Genomic DNA, 17,574 nt, shown 5'->3' with positions numbered 1-17,574 from the left:
ATATATATAGATATTTGCACCCTTTAGCCCAACTTTAAATTTTTAATATAATTATTTGATATTTTATAGCCAAAGTTATTTAGCCTGAAAATATAGCTCATCAACGTGCATATCTTCCCACCTCTCTCTCTCTCTCTCTCTCTCTCTCTCTCTCTCTCTCTCTCTCTCTCTCTCTCTCTCTATTATAACGGTTTTATTCTTTTTTTCCCGAAATTCTTCTCCAGATTATTTCAATTTAACCCCAAATCTCTATCTTATTTTACTCATTCGTTAATCACTTTATTAGGTTTTATTGTCATCGTTCTTTTAGGTAATAATGTGCATTGGGTCTTTTACTTTTAATATATGAGCGACTTTGTTTTAGATGAAACTTGGAAGAAGATGGGAAAGAAGTCTTCATCCAAGAGGAATTTGTCCCCATGTATATATCAGTGTATATTTTGTTGTATATACGTTTATCTATTGTATATCTAAGTGTATATCCCCATATATATAACAAGTATTTTTTGTCGTATATATGTTATCTATTGTATATACAAGTGTATAACATACAAAAAATTATATTGTTTGTACATCACAATATATAACATAATAATAAAATGTATACCAAAATATATTGTTTGTGATATATGAAAATGTATATAAAAAATAGTCCACAATCTAACAAATTTCTGATAATATATGTTGCCTCTGTTTCAAATTAGACGAGGTACTTTCCTCTTTAGTGTGTTCCAAGATAAATGACACATTTCTAAATTTGAAAATAATTCACTTTAAACTCTTCATTTTACCTATTTTACCCTTAATAAAAAGCTTATATAACCACACAAATATTATGACCCCACAAAACTTTTACCCCTTAAGCTTTTAAAATCACAAGTTTCAAAAGACTTTTTTTTTTTCTTAAACTCCGTGTCGAGTCAAACTACCTCATCTAAATTGAAACGGATGAATTATCACATTGTATATAGGATAAATCACACATATAACAATGTATATCACGCTATACTACATGATATACATATAGGTATATATGGTGATATACACAGATGTACACCGCCTCAAACACCCATATTTTCTATATCACACATTATCTACAGCATCACTACAACAAAAATACCATAGCCACTAATCATTCTATCGTAAACAAAAATACCATTACAATAATAAAATAAAATAAAAAAGAGAAGAAGCGGTAAGAAAAAAAGAAAATTAAAAACTGCCTCTTGAAAAAAAAAAAAGAGGGAACATCTAGCAACATGTCGCGGCAATGACTCATGGCCGAAGTAAGTGGGGTTGCTTTGCTGATTAAAAATAGCAAAAGTAGCAATGAAATATTAGCGGAGGTTTTTCATGGATAAAATCGCTTGGAGAGGAGAAATGAGGATGGTGATAGTTCTTGGTTTATTATTTTTTGTCCGTGTTGAAATCAGATGAGAGATCAAAAAAGAGAGATCGGAGAGAGATGGCAATGAGAATAGTGAAAAACGAGTATGGTGAGAGAGAATAAATAATAAATAGGGAATTAGGTTTTTTTGGGATTTGGCTATACAATGCCAATTTTTTTGGCTGCCTTTGCCAATGTAATCTAAAGCAAAAACAATTGTCAATTTCTATTATAAGTTGTCATCCGGTATCAATTTCCCTTTGAATTTGTCCCCATTTGAGGAAATTATGCAAAAATAGCCTTGGGACATAACTTTGGACTTGGGTACACAAGTCTTCCAGGACATGCAAACTGTCATGGGCGGCTTTCCAGTCATGCCCCATGACCTCGTGGACGCCCCCGTGGCGTCCTGGCAAGCTTCCCAATGCCCGTCGCCACGGTCGGCCCCGTGGTCTTGGCAGCTCTAAGCGACAAGCGCGCATGTGCCTCTATCGCCCCACCGATAGCCATCGCCAGCGCCCAGCCACAGGCAGATGCCAACAGCGCTGCGCGCGCAGACCCTGATGCTAAAGACAAAGTTTCTGCCAACGGACTTGTTTCTACTTTGTAGAAGACTAAGTCCTTTTCATTGTAAATATAGAGTAGTTTTACTGTATTTTCTTTAAGTGTGATTTTTTAGCTTTCATAGGTCTAGTCATGTAACTTTAGTTTTTTTTTTTTAAGTATTATTAAGGGGGACTAAGCAATCAAACTTTCAAGCAAGCAAACAATTCTCTGTACTGGTGTCTCAATTCTCTGTACTGGTGTCTCTCCCCCCCGACACCGTGTTATTTTTCTGTAATAGCTTTCATTCAATGCAATCAAGCTTTCTTTCATTCTCAATTCTCTTTTCTGCTCTCTCTTTCAATTGATCACGACATTGGTTTTCCCGTACGGCACTGACAATCTACTCTAGCGTACGGAGGGGACCTCAGTTGGCGGACAGCAATCGCACTGACATCGGTTGCTTAGCCTTACATCGCCTTTCCAAGGAACTTCAGGAAGGCACCGCGTAACAGTTGGTATCATAGCCTAGGCTCGACATCAGATGAGAGATTACATTGTAATTACCACCATTTCTGACCATGGTGAATTATGGGAATCGCATCGCGACCCTTAAGGGAACGGTTGACGTATTACGGCCCATCGTGGAAATGGTGCCTGACCTAAAGACCAGCCTAGTGCAAAGGTTGGAAGACCTGGACCGCAGACTGATCCAGGCCGAAGTTGACATAGAAAACATCAGTCGCGACTCTGAAGGAGACCGGCAAACGGCAGCCACAGAGGCAGCCGAAATTTTTGGTAAATTTGAGGTCCTCCAATAGGAGCGCGCCGAGGATTTAGCCAACAGGGCATAAGAGGCAGACAGGGTGACTGCCATGCAACAAACTATAGACAACTTGACAGGCCAGCTCAACGTTGTCAATGCTGCTTTACAAGGCCTGCTTCGAGGAGGTGGAAACAAAATCGGGGGTATTGTGAACCTCGCCCATGTGGCCCAAAAATTGAAAATTCCTGAGCCAAAGCCATACAGTGGAGCTCAGAATGCCAAAGAAGTGGAAAACGTCATCTTCGACATCGAACAATACTTCGATGTCGTGGGGGGCCTAGAAGAAGCTAAGAAGGTAGCAATTGCTATCATGTATCTTCAGGATAATGCCAAACTCTGGTGGCGGGTGAAATACGAAGCCATCAAGGCTGGTGAAGATGCCCTCGAGACATGGGCAGAACTGAAGGTAGCCATATGCCTACAGTTCTTCCCCGAAAATGTTGAGTACAATGCTAGGAGAAATCTACGGGAGCTCTGCCAGAACAAATCAGTGCGGGATTATGTGCGGGAATTCTCTACGCTCATGCTAAACATCCGCGATATAGGGGACAAAGACAAACTCTTCACCTTCCTGGAAGGGTTGAAACCTTATGCCCGCATGGAGTTTCAAAGACAAAGGGTAGACACGTTACCTAAGGCAATCCAAGAAGCAGAGTGCCTTGGGGATTATCAAGTGAAAGCCCGGAAGGACAGGTCTCAACAGCCTGTCCGAGGAGGATTCAAAGGAGGCCAGCCGAACACTGGTGGCCCTAGCAGAAGTGGAGGAGACCGGAGTGCAACCAAATCTAAGGCTCCCTCCTCAGGCAGTACTAGCGCTGCATCTAGCAACAATGATCGGGGGAGGAAACCCCCCTCAGGATGCCGTCATTGCGGCGGACCACATTGGAATAATAAATGCCCACATGCACAGATGAACGCCCATCAAGCTTTTAAGGATGGGACGGATGACAATGCCGATGATGCGGACCAGACCGGACCAGTTTGTGCATTCAATGCCATTGTTGGATCTATTTCTGAGCCCTTAGCGGGAACCAGTGCTGGTATCCATAAGAAGAAGGACCCCTGTCCAATCGCCAAGAAAGGGACTCCTCCTCATCAAGAGAGGACCTTAATGTTCGTTGACATGAAGGTAAATGGCAAGCCTATTCGGGCGATGATATACACGGGTGCTACCCACAACTACTTAGCCTCGACTCAGGTGGTGCGCCTTGGCCTAGTTGTAGGAAAGGGCAAAGGTCGTGTCAAGGCTATCAACTCACCACCTCAGCTAGTGGGTGGAATAGCCAAAGAAGTACCGGTGAAACTTGGCCCTTATGAAGGAAAGTTCAACCTGCGCGTGGTGATCATAGATGACTTCGAGTTGATAATGGGGTTGGAATTCCTGAGACAGACCAATACCATGCCCATACCGTATACAGACTTGCTACTGATGATGGGAGAAAATTGAGCTAAGCCCTGCATTATTCTGTGCATTCCCATGAAGATGGCCGCTGAGAACATCTCGGCCTTGCAGTTAAAGAAGGGGGTAAAAAGACATGAACCCACGTTCCTGGCTACCCTCTGCATGGAAGATATAGAACGCTCATCGGGTCCCATTCCTGCACCCGTGAAGGAGTTGCTTCATGAATTTGAAGACATCATGCCACAAGACATGCCAAAGCATCTTCCGCCTAGGAGAACTGTGGACCATGAGATTGAGTTGGTGCCGGGTGCGAAGCCACCTGCCCGGGCGTCGTACAGAATGTCACAACCCGAACTCACCGAGCTTCCGAGACAATTAACGGAAATGCTAGACACAGGGATCATTGTGCCCTCCAAGTCCCCATACGGGTCCCCTGTGCTATTCCAAAAGAAACATGATGGTAGTTTACGACTCTGCGTGGATTACCGGGGTCTAAAAAAATCACCGTGAAAAATAAGTACCATATTCCGCTAATGGCAGACTTGTTTGATAGACTGGGTGGTGCGACGGTATTCACCAAAATAGACCTGAGGACAGGTTATTGGCAAGTTCGGATTGCAGAGGGTGATGAGCACAAGACGACTTGTGTGACAAGATATGGGTCGTACGACTTCCTGGTTATGCCCTTTGGCTTGACTAACGCGCCAGCCACATTTTGCACCTTGATGAACCAAGTCTTCCGAGAATACATTGATGAATTCGTCGTGGTTTATTTGGATGACATTGTGGTATATAGCCAGATACTGGAAGAACACCTGGAGCATTTGCGGAAGGTCCTAGCCCGATTGCGGGAGCACGAATTATATGCGAAGCTATCCAAGTGCTCCTTTGCTCAGAAACAAATTGACTTCCTCGGACATGTCATCGAGGAAGGGCGGATCAAGATGGACCAGCAGAAGATTCAGGCCACCACAGAATGGCCGCCTCCTAAGGATATCCACGCCTTGAGGTCGTTCCTTGGCCTATGCAACTTCTATCGACGTTTTGTAAAAAGTTACTCCCTCATTGCAGTGCCGCTGACAGAACTTCTCAAGAAGGTCACACCGTGGGATTGGGGCCCCAAGCGGGCAGAGGCTTTCGACGCATTGAAAATGGCTATGTCTAGTAGCCCAGTCTTGGCCCTCCCTGACTTAGCCAAGCCATTCGAAGTGCAAACGGATGCCTCCGACTATGCACTTGGTGGAGTATTGCTACAGGAAGGGCATCACGTAGCATACGAGAGCCGAAAACTGAAGGATGCAGAGCGGCGCTATGCCGCCCATGAGAAAGAATTATTGGTTGTCGTTCATTGCTTACGCCTTTGGAGGCATTATCTACTGGGAGCCCCATTCGTGGTCAAGACAGACAACACAGTCGTTAGCCATTTCATGACCCAGCCAAAGCTGAATGGACGACATTCTAGGTGGCAGGAACTCCTAGCGGAATTTCACTTCAACCTGGAGTACCAAAGTGGGAAGACCAATCATGTTGCTGATGCACTCAGTCGGAGAGCTGATCTAGCATCGATGTGTGTACTCGCCACCCTAAAGGGAAGCGAAGTAACCACCACCATAAAAGACCAGATACATGATCTACTCATCAAGGATCCTGCTGCACAGTATTTTGGTTGATTTGGTAGGACAGGGCAAGACTCGCCAGTTCTACACCGAAGATGGTTTCCTGAAAGTGAAAGGGAACCGACTTTATGTTCCTAAAGGAGGAGATCTGCGAAGGGCTCTTATGGCGGAATGCCATGATACTTTGTGGGCCGGTCATCCCGGTGAGGAACGCACCATGGCATTGCTTCGCCGTGCATATTATTGGCCTCAAATGGTCGATGACGTCGCTCAGTATGTGAAGACTTGTCTAGTATGTCAGAAGGATAAGTCAGACCACTTGACGCAGGCAGGGCTCTTGGAACCACTAGTTGTCCCAAAAAGACCTTGGGAAAGTGTTTCCCTGGACTTCATCACCGGATTGCCCAAGGTCGGAGATCTCACAACTATCTTGGTTGTGGTGGATCGATTTTTCAAGTATGCTACCTTTATAGCAGCCCCACAATATATATCAGCAGAAGATACAACTCGACTATTCTTCTCTCATGTCGTCAAATATTGGGGCCTACCTAAAGACATTGTTAGTGATCGCGACTCACGCTTCACTAGCAATTTTTGGACCCAATTCTTTAAGTGTCTCGGGTCAAAATTGAGTCATAGCTCAAGTTTTCATCCACAATCTGATGGCCAGACGGAGCGATTCAAGGGCATGCTAGAGGAATATCTCTGGCACTTTGTGACTGGATCACAGAAGAACTAGGTAAAGCTTCTGGATGATGCTCAAGTGTGTTTCAATTCATAAAAGAGCTCAAGTACCAACAAAAGCGCTTTTGAAATTATTACCGGACAGCAACCGCTACTCCCACACACAATGAACGCACCAAACATGTCAAAATCTCCTCGGGCTGCTAGCTTCTCAAAAGAATGGAAGCAAAATTTGGAGATAGTGCGGAGCTATCTTGTCAAAGCCCAAAAGCGGATGAAGAGGCATGCTGATCAGAATCGCCGCTTTGTTAAATACCAAGTGGAAGACAAAGTGATGGTCAAAATCCCAAAGTGGTACTTGTTTGCAGGGGTCCATGACCCTCGCCTATTGCAAAAATATATTGGACCCTTGTCCATTGAAAGGCGCATTGGAAAAGTTGCATACCGGGTGGATACCCCAGCTTGGTGGAAAATCCATCCTGTTTTCCATGTCGGTCTCCTGAAACCTTTTCGGGAAGATATGGAGGATCCTTCACGAAGCCAACTCACAATACCAAGTATTCAAGGTCCCAATTCAACCGGGAAAAGGCGTGCTGAAGCTATTCTTGATGATCGAGTGATTCACGCCTTAAGAAAAGATCACCAGGAGTTCTTGGTGAAATGGCAGGGATGTGATGCAGAGGAGAATACTTGGGAGAGGGGAACAAAACTCAAAGACTACAAGAGCCTGATTGATGATTACCTTGCAAGGAAGGCGCTGAGGACGTCGCCAACTCAGGTGGGGGAGAATGTCATGGGCGGCTTTCCAGCCATGCCCCATGACCCCTTGGACGCGCCCCGTGGCGTCCTGGCAAGCTTCCCAACGTCCGTCGCCACGGTCGGCCCCGTGGTCTCGGCAGCTCCAAGTGACAAGCGCGCATGTGCCTCTGTCGCCCCACCGATAGCCATCGCCAGCGCCCAGCCACAGGCAGATGCCAACAGCGCCGCGCGCGCAGACAATGCCGCACGCGCAGACCCTGATGCTAAAGACAAAGTTGCTGCCAACGGACTTATTTCTGCTTTGTAGAAGACTAAGTCCTTTTCATCGTAAATATAGAGTAGTTTTACTGCATTTTCTTTAAATGTGATTTTTCAGCTTTCATAGGTCTAGTCATGTAACTTTGGTTTATTTTTTTTAAGCATTATTAAGGGGGACCAAGCAATCAAACTTTCAAGCAAGCAAATAATTCTCTGTACTGGTGTCTCTGTCCCCCGACACCGTGTTGTTTTTCTGTAATAGCTTTCATTCAATGCAATCAAGTTTTCTTTCATTCTCAATTCTCTTTTCTACTCTCTTTCAATTGATCACGACATTGGTTTCCCCGTACGGCACTGACAATCTTGTCTAGCGTACGGAGGGGACCTCAGTTGGCAGACAACAATCGCACTGACATCGGTTGCTTAGCCTTACGTCGTCCTTCCAAGGAACTTCAAGAAGGCGCCGCGTAACAAAACTTATGTTGTTCACAAGTTATGTCAGGTGGATCGTATCTTTAGCACAAACCGTTCATAAAGATCTGCCGAATGGGCAAAACTTGCCTTGTTCACAAGTTATGACAGGCGAGTATGACTTTAATGCAACTTGTTTTTGGCGGGCATAACATTGGTACAAATTGCTCGCTAGTTCTACAAAATAGGCAAAATTTATCTCGTGTTATTTTGTTCATAAGTTGTTCACAAGTCTTGTTGGATTGGTAAAACTTGTCTATATTTGTCAATTACTCACAAGTTTATCGGAGTGCTCGAATATTAATCTTTTATTATTGGAAGACTCAAGTTTCTGAATCTTGTAGGGATTTCCTGGTGCTAATGGTGTCTGAAGCATTAGCTATACAACAAACCAAAACTTGAACAGCTCGACGGGGAAGTATATCTCTAGTGCTTAATTTCATTACTTATGAAGTTTTGTTTATCAATTTGCATGAGAATTAATTGAGCATCAGCTGAAATGAAAGTTCCTATAGTTTTGTTCTTTTCTTGATATTTTCTCTCTTCTTCTCTACAGTAGGCTTGACTGTGTCATTTTCGTCTTTAGTTGTTGGTCTGGATCAAATGCATTGGTTGACTAGAGCCGTCATATTGGATTTTTGAGGTGGCTGTAGAGTTGGGGTTTAGAGGAGAAAGGGTTTGTGGCATTCAAAGAGAAAATGGAGATAATAAGGAAAAATTCTGCCGAACGGGTCTATGTTTGCACAACTTTAAAAAACAAGGATAAAAGTTAAACACCAACCCTAAAAGGGAGACCCACTGAAATTTTCTGTTCAGAAATTCGGAGAAGTCCGAGCATCCTGATGCCCTAACCCAACTAGCATAAAAAATACTTCCGGCAATCCTATTAATTTAAAAATCAAAGATAAAATTCACTCTCCATTTTTCTTCGACAGTAAAAAAGAAACTTTAAGCTACACGCTAGGTAATTTATCTTATCTACTTTGGCATTAGTGCAAGAGTATCTCAGTATCTATGCAGGTAGAAGGTAGCAAGTGCCAATAGTTGAAGTGTGCACACAAGTTGGTTCTAACACCACCATTATCAATTAAAAAAAACTTTAAACTACTTTAAAATGTCAAGTTATGTGTGGAAAACATTAAGATACAAGTTTATATTACAAATATACAAGAGTTTTGCATAATCAACTTATTTTTCAATGTTACAGGAACAAAAGAAAAGAAAAGACAAACATGTAAACAACCGCATTTAACTGATTCACCCTTAAGTTTTAGATAGAATGACTGAACAAAACTGCCACTAAATATGAGATGGTCCCTCAAATAGTTGACCTTTTTGGAAAGCATTTTTCAAATTCTTCTAGAAATGAACAATACATATGAAGTTCACACGTGAGGTGAAAAATGGTCACTACTTACTTACAATGCGAAGTATGACACAGCTCATCTCCAGCTTTCATTTTTCAAATGAACATCTTCTTGACAAATCAAACCATGTACACATTTCTTTTTTCTGTGGTTTGTCAAAAATCGTGCAACACTCTTCAATAAAAATTCAATGAATTAATTTATGAAGTATGCATTTAGCAGAGCCAATCATTCTGTTTGGTGGATCTTCATCTTGGTATTGATCTCTTTAAAGCGAGCTTTCAAACAACTTCACCAGTCATTCCCTTTTACCCTCTTGAATATCATCTTCTACATCTGAACTGTCGCTACCTTCCTTCCTATCCATTTTGATAAGACTGATGTCACCTTTAGGAGTTTCTTTGCATAAGGATTCAGTTTCTTCGTCGTCCTCTTCACCCCTCACATCAGAGTATGCATAACTAGAATGAAAATTGTGTGCGTCAGTCAAAAGCAATAAATGGTAAAAGGTTGAAGGGTATAAAAATCCAGAAAACTGAATCTTAAAAACACTCTAAAACATTTCGCATCTAGTTAAAATGTCTGGCTGTAATTTGAGAAAAGAAATTTTCTGCCTTCCAACAACATGCAAAACTAGCTTCGCTGTATTGTTACCCTGATGAATTGCCACAGTTTAAAAGACTGGTAACTTTTGAGAAATGGTAAGTTTTAGAGATTGGTAACAGTTGGAAGATCCAAAATCGATATTGTGTCTGGAAAAACATGGAGCAGTTGTGAGCTTTTGGATATAGGTGTTGAAGACATAATTAAGTACTCTCCAACAACTTAAGCGTTTAGATGAGATTGTCACACACTTCAGCATAGTATCAGAGCAGGCAAGGTCCGAGTCTCACCGCCACCCAATATCAAAAAGAATTTCCACGTGCTTGGCTCATCAAAAAGATCAAGCCCGAACATGAGTGGGGCGTGTTGAAGACATAATTAAGTAAATAAAAGTGTGTTCTCTAGCAGCTTAAGCTTTTAGATGAGATGGTCACATACTTCAACAATGGGATGCATTCTCTTTTTCAAAATAATCTGTATGTTGCATTCAATCTTTCAGGCAATAAATACCTAACCATATTTTCTCTTCCTTCACCAAATGCTTTACTTGATTACGCAAGATAAAAGAACAAAGGCTACTTATAATTGTTCCAGAATACCTACCGTTGAGAGCTCTGAGATGGTGCCCATAGGTAGCAGATGACACACAGCAGTCCAAATGCAAGAATATCCCAGAAAGCAGTGATGATCCAACCTCCCTGCCACCTCTCATTGAAGGGATCTGTTGCTTTGAAGTAAACCTGCAGGAAAGGAACTAGATGAAGTAAGATTTTGCAGGTTGCAAGAATCCCCACAACATTCATCCAGAATTAAAGGGAAGGCCATCAACATTCAGCATACATATTATTCAGAATACTTGGATATGATGATGGGGAAAAATGAAAGAGAATATACCAACCAAATGGAGTTGGTAACAGCAGTAAAGCTTCTTCTAAAACGAATTCCGTCTCCCAGGCGATTACTGGTGCCATAGATCAAACAAATCGGTATTTCTTTTCTATTGATGCAGTAAATACGAACCCATAAAGCCCCCATTTCTCCAGTTGCCAACAGTGGCTTTTCCACGTGGAGAATCAAACCCCCAATCTCAGGGTTGTAAGTGGAGGGTTTTTTCGACTAGGCTATCCCTCTCTTGTCAACAGGCCATAGAAGGAGCCTTCAAGGAGAAGGTCTGACACAATGAGTTTCCCTCCCTGAAGAAGAATAGCAACCACAAGGGCATACACTACTTACAGCTTACTTGGCAATGCATCTTTAGTGAGCAAATTGTAGTGCAAATTAATAAAAGACTTCCAGTTAGCTGGCTGACAGAAGAAATACTATGGAACCGGTTTCTTTTTTCCCCTAAACAAAATACATTTGAATGCTGAAACTTAGGGTACAAAGTAGTCATGACAAAAGAAAACTACTAATTCTTTTTGGATTACCTGGAACAGTATATTCTCTTTTTTTTCCCCTTTAACAAATCAAGAAATTACCCCAAAACTTGCACACATTTCAGATCTGTTGAAACAACATTGCCAAGTCCCCTTAAAATAAAAATTACTGAGAACCCCCTTTAGAATTAATTACTATGTCAAAGTTGCATAGCTCATAGTAAACAGGTAAAATAGTAGAGCGCGACAACGAGACAATAATGAAATCTTCGGTTACTTCTAATTCAATACTCTCTGGCTATCAAAAGATAAAAAGTCTAGTAATTCAGGTGAAATATATTAGCTTTATTGACTACTATTGATTTTACAACGTCTCTTGGAATTCTTCAAGAATTCTTCTGAGTCGATGACAGCCTCTCAGCGCCAAACAAACTGACCCTACCCAAGCCTTTTCCAGGCAAAATCACAGCCAACTAACAAGCTTTAATCAAAACAACGGGACCGTATTGTTCCGTATAAGAGATTTCTAGCTTCTCCTTTCCGCTTCACTAAATTAGTTAGCCTAGAATGCCCGAAATCGCGTTCTAAATGCACCATTCCTATGAGAAATTATGACCTGAGTATCTTCCAGAGATAAGTCAACAATTGTTCACTTATCTGAAAGAATTTATTCGTCTCTTAGGTGGCATTGTGTTGAAAGCACAAGAGATTTGAAATAATTTTCAGTAACTACCCTGATAATAACTACACAGTTCAAATTTCACTTATGCATCAATTTATGTTGAAGTTTGTGACCATCTCATCTAAATGCTTAAGATGATACACGGAGAGCACACTTTTATTTACTTAATTATGTCTTCAACTCCCCACGCTCCACCCCACCTAATAGGTGGCGGTGAGATGCAAACTCAGGACCTCTGCATGCTCTGATACCATGATAAGAAATGGACTTTGGGTCTAACTCAACACCAAAATCTAGCTCATGCGATGAAGAATTGCCCAAGACTATAAAAGGAGACCAAATCCACATTCCACAACCGATGTAGGGGAACTCAACAAACCCCTCCTCCCCCACCCCACTTTTGCGCGCCCAAGCCTGCCAATTGGAGCGCGGACAACATAATATGAGGGCCGAACATCGGATAGCCAAGAATTGTGATGGGCCTAGCTCTGATCTATGTTGAAGTGTGTGGCCATCTCATCTAATGATCTAAAAACTTAAACTTTTAGAGAAAGTATATTTTTATTTACTTAATTATGTCGTCAACAGTTTATATTTCTAAATGGATTATCAGTGATGTGTTATTGGAATGTAACATTTGTTCTATTTCACGATGTCTTTTCCTCAACCATATACATCATTCACCTCTGTGAACAGATGCCAGAAACAGAAACAGCATTTGCATAGACGAGAAAACTTTTGCGACTTCTTTGTGCTCAATTTTGGATAAGGACTGAAACTAGAGGATGCACAGACAGTGAGGCAGCGCAAGGAGTTTGCTCCTGCTGTATTTGTAACTCACAGAAATAAGCAGAGAAGAAAAGAACGAGTCTTAAGAGTTATTTATCTATTAAAAAAAAGTCACAAGAGAGATGTCATTAATATTTCGATTTTACGAAAATATCGATTTGGTATTTTCAGGAAATCACAGCAGAGAAGGTTCCAAGAGAAGTGTCATTAATATTCTTCTCGATTTCATGAAAATACTGACTTGATGATTTCAGGAGGTCACAGCAGAGAAGCGGTAGTCTGATCAGTTAGGAGAAAGAACAATCTCTAAGTTTTTTAAAGCATTAACCATACACTTCATCTATTACATAAATCTAAAATCATTCGCTACAAAGAGAAACATTGATGAGTGTCGTGATAGCACATATTTCTAGTGAACGAGATGCCACCCTTAAGGTATGCACTCTTTTTTGTACTTTTCACAAAATCATTTGTCCTTTCTTTTAACAATATCACGCCAACCTCTTTATTTTCTCGTAAAACTACTAAATGCTAGGTTTTGACATGTAAAAATTTCCCAAAGAGAAGAAGGGTCACTACCCAATAAAAACAAATTTCATTCTTCGTAACTCTAATAGCATCTCAAAAGTTAATCCATGTCTTCTATCTCTTTTCTCCCAATTGGATCTTGAATGCAGTGAAGGGTAATCGTGGAGAGAACAGATGATGATCTGGGTATAGATGTGGTGAAACTAGTTTTCTGGGGTAGTATTTCCACGTTAATCTGGTCAACATTTTGAGCAGATATATAGCATATTGGTGGTTTTGCAAGCAAAAAGAGGTTATGGAAAAATGGATTGAAAAACGAGAATAGGAGGCAAAAGTACAGCGGGTACAAATATTTGGGTTGCAGAATGCAAAAAAACTCTAGAGAATTACTTTAGTAAACATTCTGCAAGAGCCTTCACTACTCAGTAGATGTTTTTCTCCATATGTGGTAACATCTTCAGGAACTTTTTAAAATACTTTCTTATTTTGTAATAGTAGTTTATTTGCAGCAAGACATTTAGCGAGCCTTTTAAGCAAGGAAAACACAATAGAACCAATCTCTATACCTACTTAAACTCCATATCCATGACGCAGTGGACCGCACCTCAATCCATGAAAGTCTTTCAAGGGGTATATATATGCACATGTTCAAGCCACTTTAAAGCATTAAGAAACAAGTTTACCAAATTGTGACAATTTAGTCTTCAGAAAAGACAAAAAAATTGTGGAACAAGCCTCATGGCGATCAAAATTAAACAGACCCTATTGATTTAACTTATATGCATCAAATACAAACCTCGTATCCTATCCATGCAACTGAAGCAATGACAGTGATTGCTAATGCATTTGAAAATTGTCTGTAAATATCCAACTTCACAGAACTCCTCTTTGCCTGACAAAAACAAAATCTTGTGAGACTCAGATATTGTATGAAAAAAAGGAGATGAGACAAATGCAAAATGTAGTTGTACACAAATTCAATACAAACAGTAAGATGATACCTGCAGCTGCTCCAGTGTCTTGGAAAGAGAAGTGAAAATCCATAAGATCAAAAATGCATCTAATAATGCATCAGGAAGGACCAACAGGACTCTTGCCCGCCCTGCTATGTCATTTATTGTACCAACATATTCGGTAATGTTTAGCAGTATAGATGCCACAAAATAAGTTATTCCAAGAAGGAGCACCTTAGTGGTGAGACCACCAAGGGTAGGACGAACAACACCATAACCCATTGAGATAGAAAGAATAAGAAGGCGTGATACAGTTCTCCTTATAGCTCCAATTATAACAACCCAAGTCGTGAGTCCCACAGGCCTTGTACCAGTATTGTTGAAATAAGCATAATCAAAGTACCAAAATATCATCTCCAATAACCCAAGGGCAATAACCCCAGTGATGCAGTATTGGAGCGGCAGAACGTCCTGCCAGTATCTGACATACTGAAGACACCAGATTCCAGCAAGAAGTATATATGCTACGGTCATTATAGCATAAAACTTCATTAGGGGTGACATTCGACCAGGCAAATATCCATCGGGATTTTTCCACACTGTCCTTCCAGACACCTTCATTCCCTTAAGCTTAGGATCACATGAGATGAAGAAGAGATTATACATCCCAGTCTTTTTTATGTAAACCTCCTTCTTCTTCAATTGGGCTGATAACTGCCTTCCTCTAAAGTTTACATTCAACACCATCGGCCAATTAGCATCTGTTGCTGAAGGTGTTCTAATGACTTCCCCTTGTTTGCAACCTTCAAGTTTAGCAAGATCAGCGGTGCAACAAATGGACCTTTGTCCACTATATGGTGAACCACCAATATTGTCACGGTCTGCAGCCTCAAATATTATGATCTGAACCAACCCACTATTATATGCCATAGTTGGATTCCGGTTTGCAGCTGCTTTACTTCTCCAAAATGTGATATTATCAAACCTATATATGTTCAAATTATCAGATACTAATGCAATAGGTTACAAACAATGTCACTGAGCCAAAAAACTAACAGTGATAACTGTGGCTTGTTTTATTTTTCCCACAATCTAATCACAGAGAGCTGGTGCAATTCACTATGTTCAGCTCGCTCTCAGACATATAATTTAGAAAAATCATTCTACTGTATTGTATAATATTTCCCGTTGACAGCGTCGCTTTCCCACTCAAGCCATTATATTAGGCCTCCATTACTAATATAGCACTGATCAAGCCAGTCAAACAACTTCAATAACTAGCCCATAGCTAACTCTAAAATAAGATACTCCCTGTGTCCCATTTTATAAGGCACTCCTACTATTTAGGAACCAAACAATTTCTACATTTGATTATGATGTTTTAAACATTTCCAAATATTTTAACTATAGAGATTTGTGATTTATAGAGGTCTGTGATTTCTAGTACTTTTACATAGCTTCTAATTAGTGATTTTCTTTTTGGGCCGGGCAATTAACGTCTGAATTCACACCAAAAATGTGTATGTCTTGACTCTTGTACATTCTTTTGGGACTCTCATACTCCTTTTCATGTCATTCTTTTCGGGACAGAGGGAGTAGCTAATTTGCTCAAACTATTTGAATTAACTATAATCTTGACTCAACCTCCCAACTTCAGATTCAAGGGGAGAGAAACCCTGGCACTACGGCACCAGCTTGTTTGATATGGCATCTCTTGGAGTTTTGTATTTGTAAGATTGTGCCTTCAGCATGACAATTCAAAAATTCATCTTTCAGTTTCATTCCTTAAATCGCTCCAACATCACAATAGATCATCAGGAAATTTGATAAAAACATGCAGACCAAATATCAGTTTAGATCTGACCATTTTTTCCATAAAATTTACTGGCAATCTCTCATATACATACATAAACCAGCAATCACGTATCAACCAGCTGGAGGTGGATCTAGGATTTAAAGTCAGTGGTTACAATGTACCTAACATATATACATTACAACAATGTACAAGGGCGGAGCTACTCTTGTCCAAGAGGAGTCATTTGACATGTCTTCACCATAAAATTACACGATGTAGGTAGTTCATTTTTTTCTTAATGTATATATAGTATATGTTCCCACTTGTGGGATTACACTGGGTTTATTGTTGTTGTATATATACTATATGTTGAATCCTCTGGTTTCTTCATGTGTTTACTTTTTTATATTTTTATATGTTGAATCCTCTGGTTTCTTCATGTGTTTACTTTTTTATATTTTGACTCCCTTATTTAAAGTCCTAGCTCCGCCACTGCTGCATATATCAACCAGCTCAGTAGTTACAGTGTATATAACATATATACATTTGCAATTATGAATCAACCAGCTACAAAGGTGGATCCTAAAACAGTGCAATATTCCTCTTAGTATACATAATTTTAAATTTTTCTGTAGAAATTATACACACATAAGAATATTATTTTTTAATAAGAATGGTGACTGAGCTCAACTAATCTACAGTTACTGGATACCTGATATAAGACAGTCCGTCGTGGGCAGAGGATCGAAATGCGCGACGCGGCGGAGGAATGAAGCGGGAGGCGGCGACGCCTTCACTTCCGCCGGAGACAAGGTAAGCATTTCCGACTTCTCTAAACGGATCTCTGTCGTAGGTGTGAATTGAGGATTCTACTGATCTGAAGACTGATAGTAATAGTAGTTGTACTAGTACAGTGAGTAAGCATTGAACTGAAATAGTAGTGCCCATGGATGAAGGCGCAAAGCCAGGCGAAGAAATGAGAGAGAGGAGAGAGAATAGATCGGCAAGTTTGGTGGAGGTTAGAGAGAGAGAGAGGATATCGGAAATTTAAATCGGTTACCGGTGACGATGTTGGTTTTTACGCGCCTGTGAAGCGCGTGGTGCAAGTACTGGATCTGGTTGCAATTAACAAACGATGACACGAGTGCTTATCGGTTGTTGGCGGCTTATGCTTAAAGCAACGTACTCTCATTTTTTTGTGTTATTTATTGTCCAATTTTATGTGCTACAATTATTTTTTTAAAGAGTTAATCTTTGTATATTTAAAAATAGTTAATTTTAAACTTTTCATTTCTCATTAATACAATAATTTATAACCTCATAAATACTTATAAGTTATTTTAGATCACAATTTTAAATTTTTCTTTCTTAAACTTTATATTTGATCAAATATGCTATATAAATTGAGATGGAATAAGTAATATTTTAAAATTATATTATAATTATGATTGCACGGGAACTCCTGCTGTAAGTAACTTTTTTCACTAGACGGGGGATTGAGAATAAAGAGTTGAAAATGGGGTATCGGAAATCAA

At 40.4% G+C, this 17,574-nt stretch overlaps 2 protein-coding genes across 2 annotated transcripts; one reads left to right on the top strand and one right to left on the bottom strand.

The window, feature by feature from the left end:
• The first annotated feature begins 2,805 nt into the window (after positions 1–2,805).
• On the top strand, positions 2,806–8,317 carry LOC138895640 (uncharacterized). Its single transcript, XM_070180351.1, has 4 exons — positions 2,806–3,892; positions 5,230–5,495; positions 7,126–7,308; positions 8,291–8,317. The coding sequence occupies exons 1-4, from the start codon at positions 2,806–2,808 to the stop codon at positions 8,315–8,317; spliced, it is 1,563 nt and encodes a 520-aa protein (XP_070036452.1).
• Positions 8,318–9,181: 864 nt separating this feature from the next.
• LOC104100464 (uncharacterized) lies at positions 9,182–17,218 on the bottom strand. Its single transcript, XM_009607694.4, has 5 exons — positions 16,752–17,218; positions 14,293–15,229; positions 14,088–14,183; positions 10,520–10,656; positions 9,182–9,774 (listed from the first exon to the last, which is right to left on the bottom strand). The coding sequence occupies exons 1-5, from the start codon at positions 16,985–16,987 to the stop codon at positions 9,612–9,614; spliced, it is 1,569 nt and encodes a 522-aa protein (XP_009605989.1). The 5' UTR covers positions 16,988–17,218; the 3' UTR covers positions 9,182–9,611.
• Between the last annotated feature and the right edge of the window lie 356 nt (positions 17,219–17,574).

Source organism: Nicotiana tomentosiformis, chromosome 7 (genome assembly GCF_000390325.3).
Source record: "Nicotiana tomentosiformis chromosome 7, ASM39032v3, whole genome shotgun sequence".
Classification (NCBI taxonomy): domain Eukaryota; kingdom Viridiplantae; phylum Streptophyta; class Magnoliopsida; order Solanales; family Solanaceae; genus Nicotiana; species Nicotiana tomentosiformis.
Note: the sequence above shows the minus strand (reverse complement) of the source record. Positions and strands in the feature narration are given on the sequence as shown.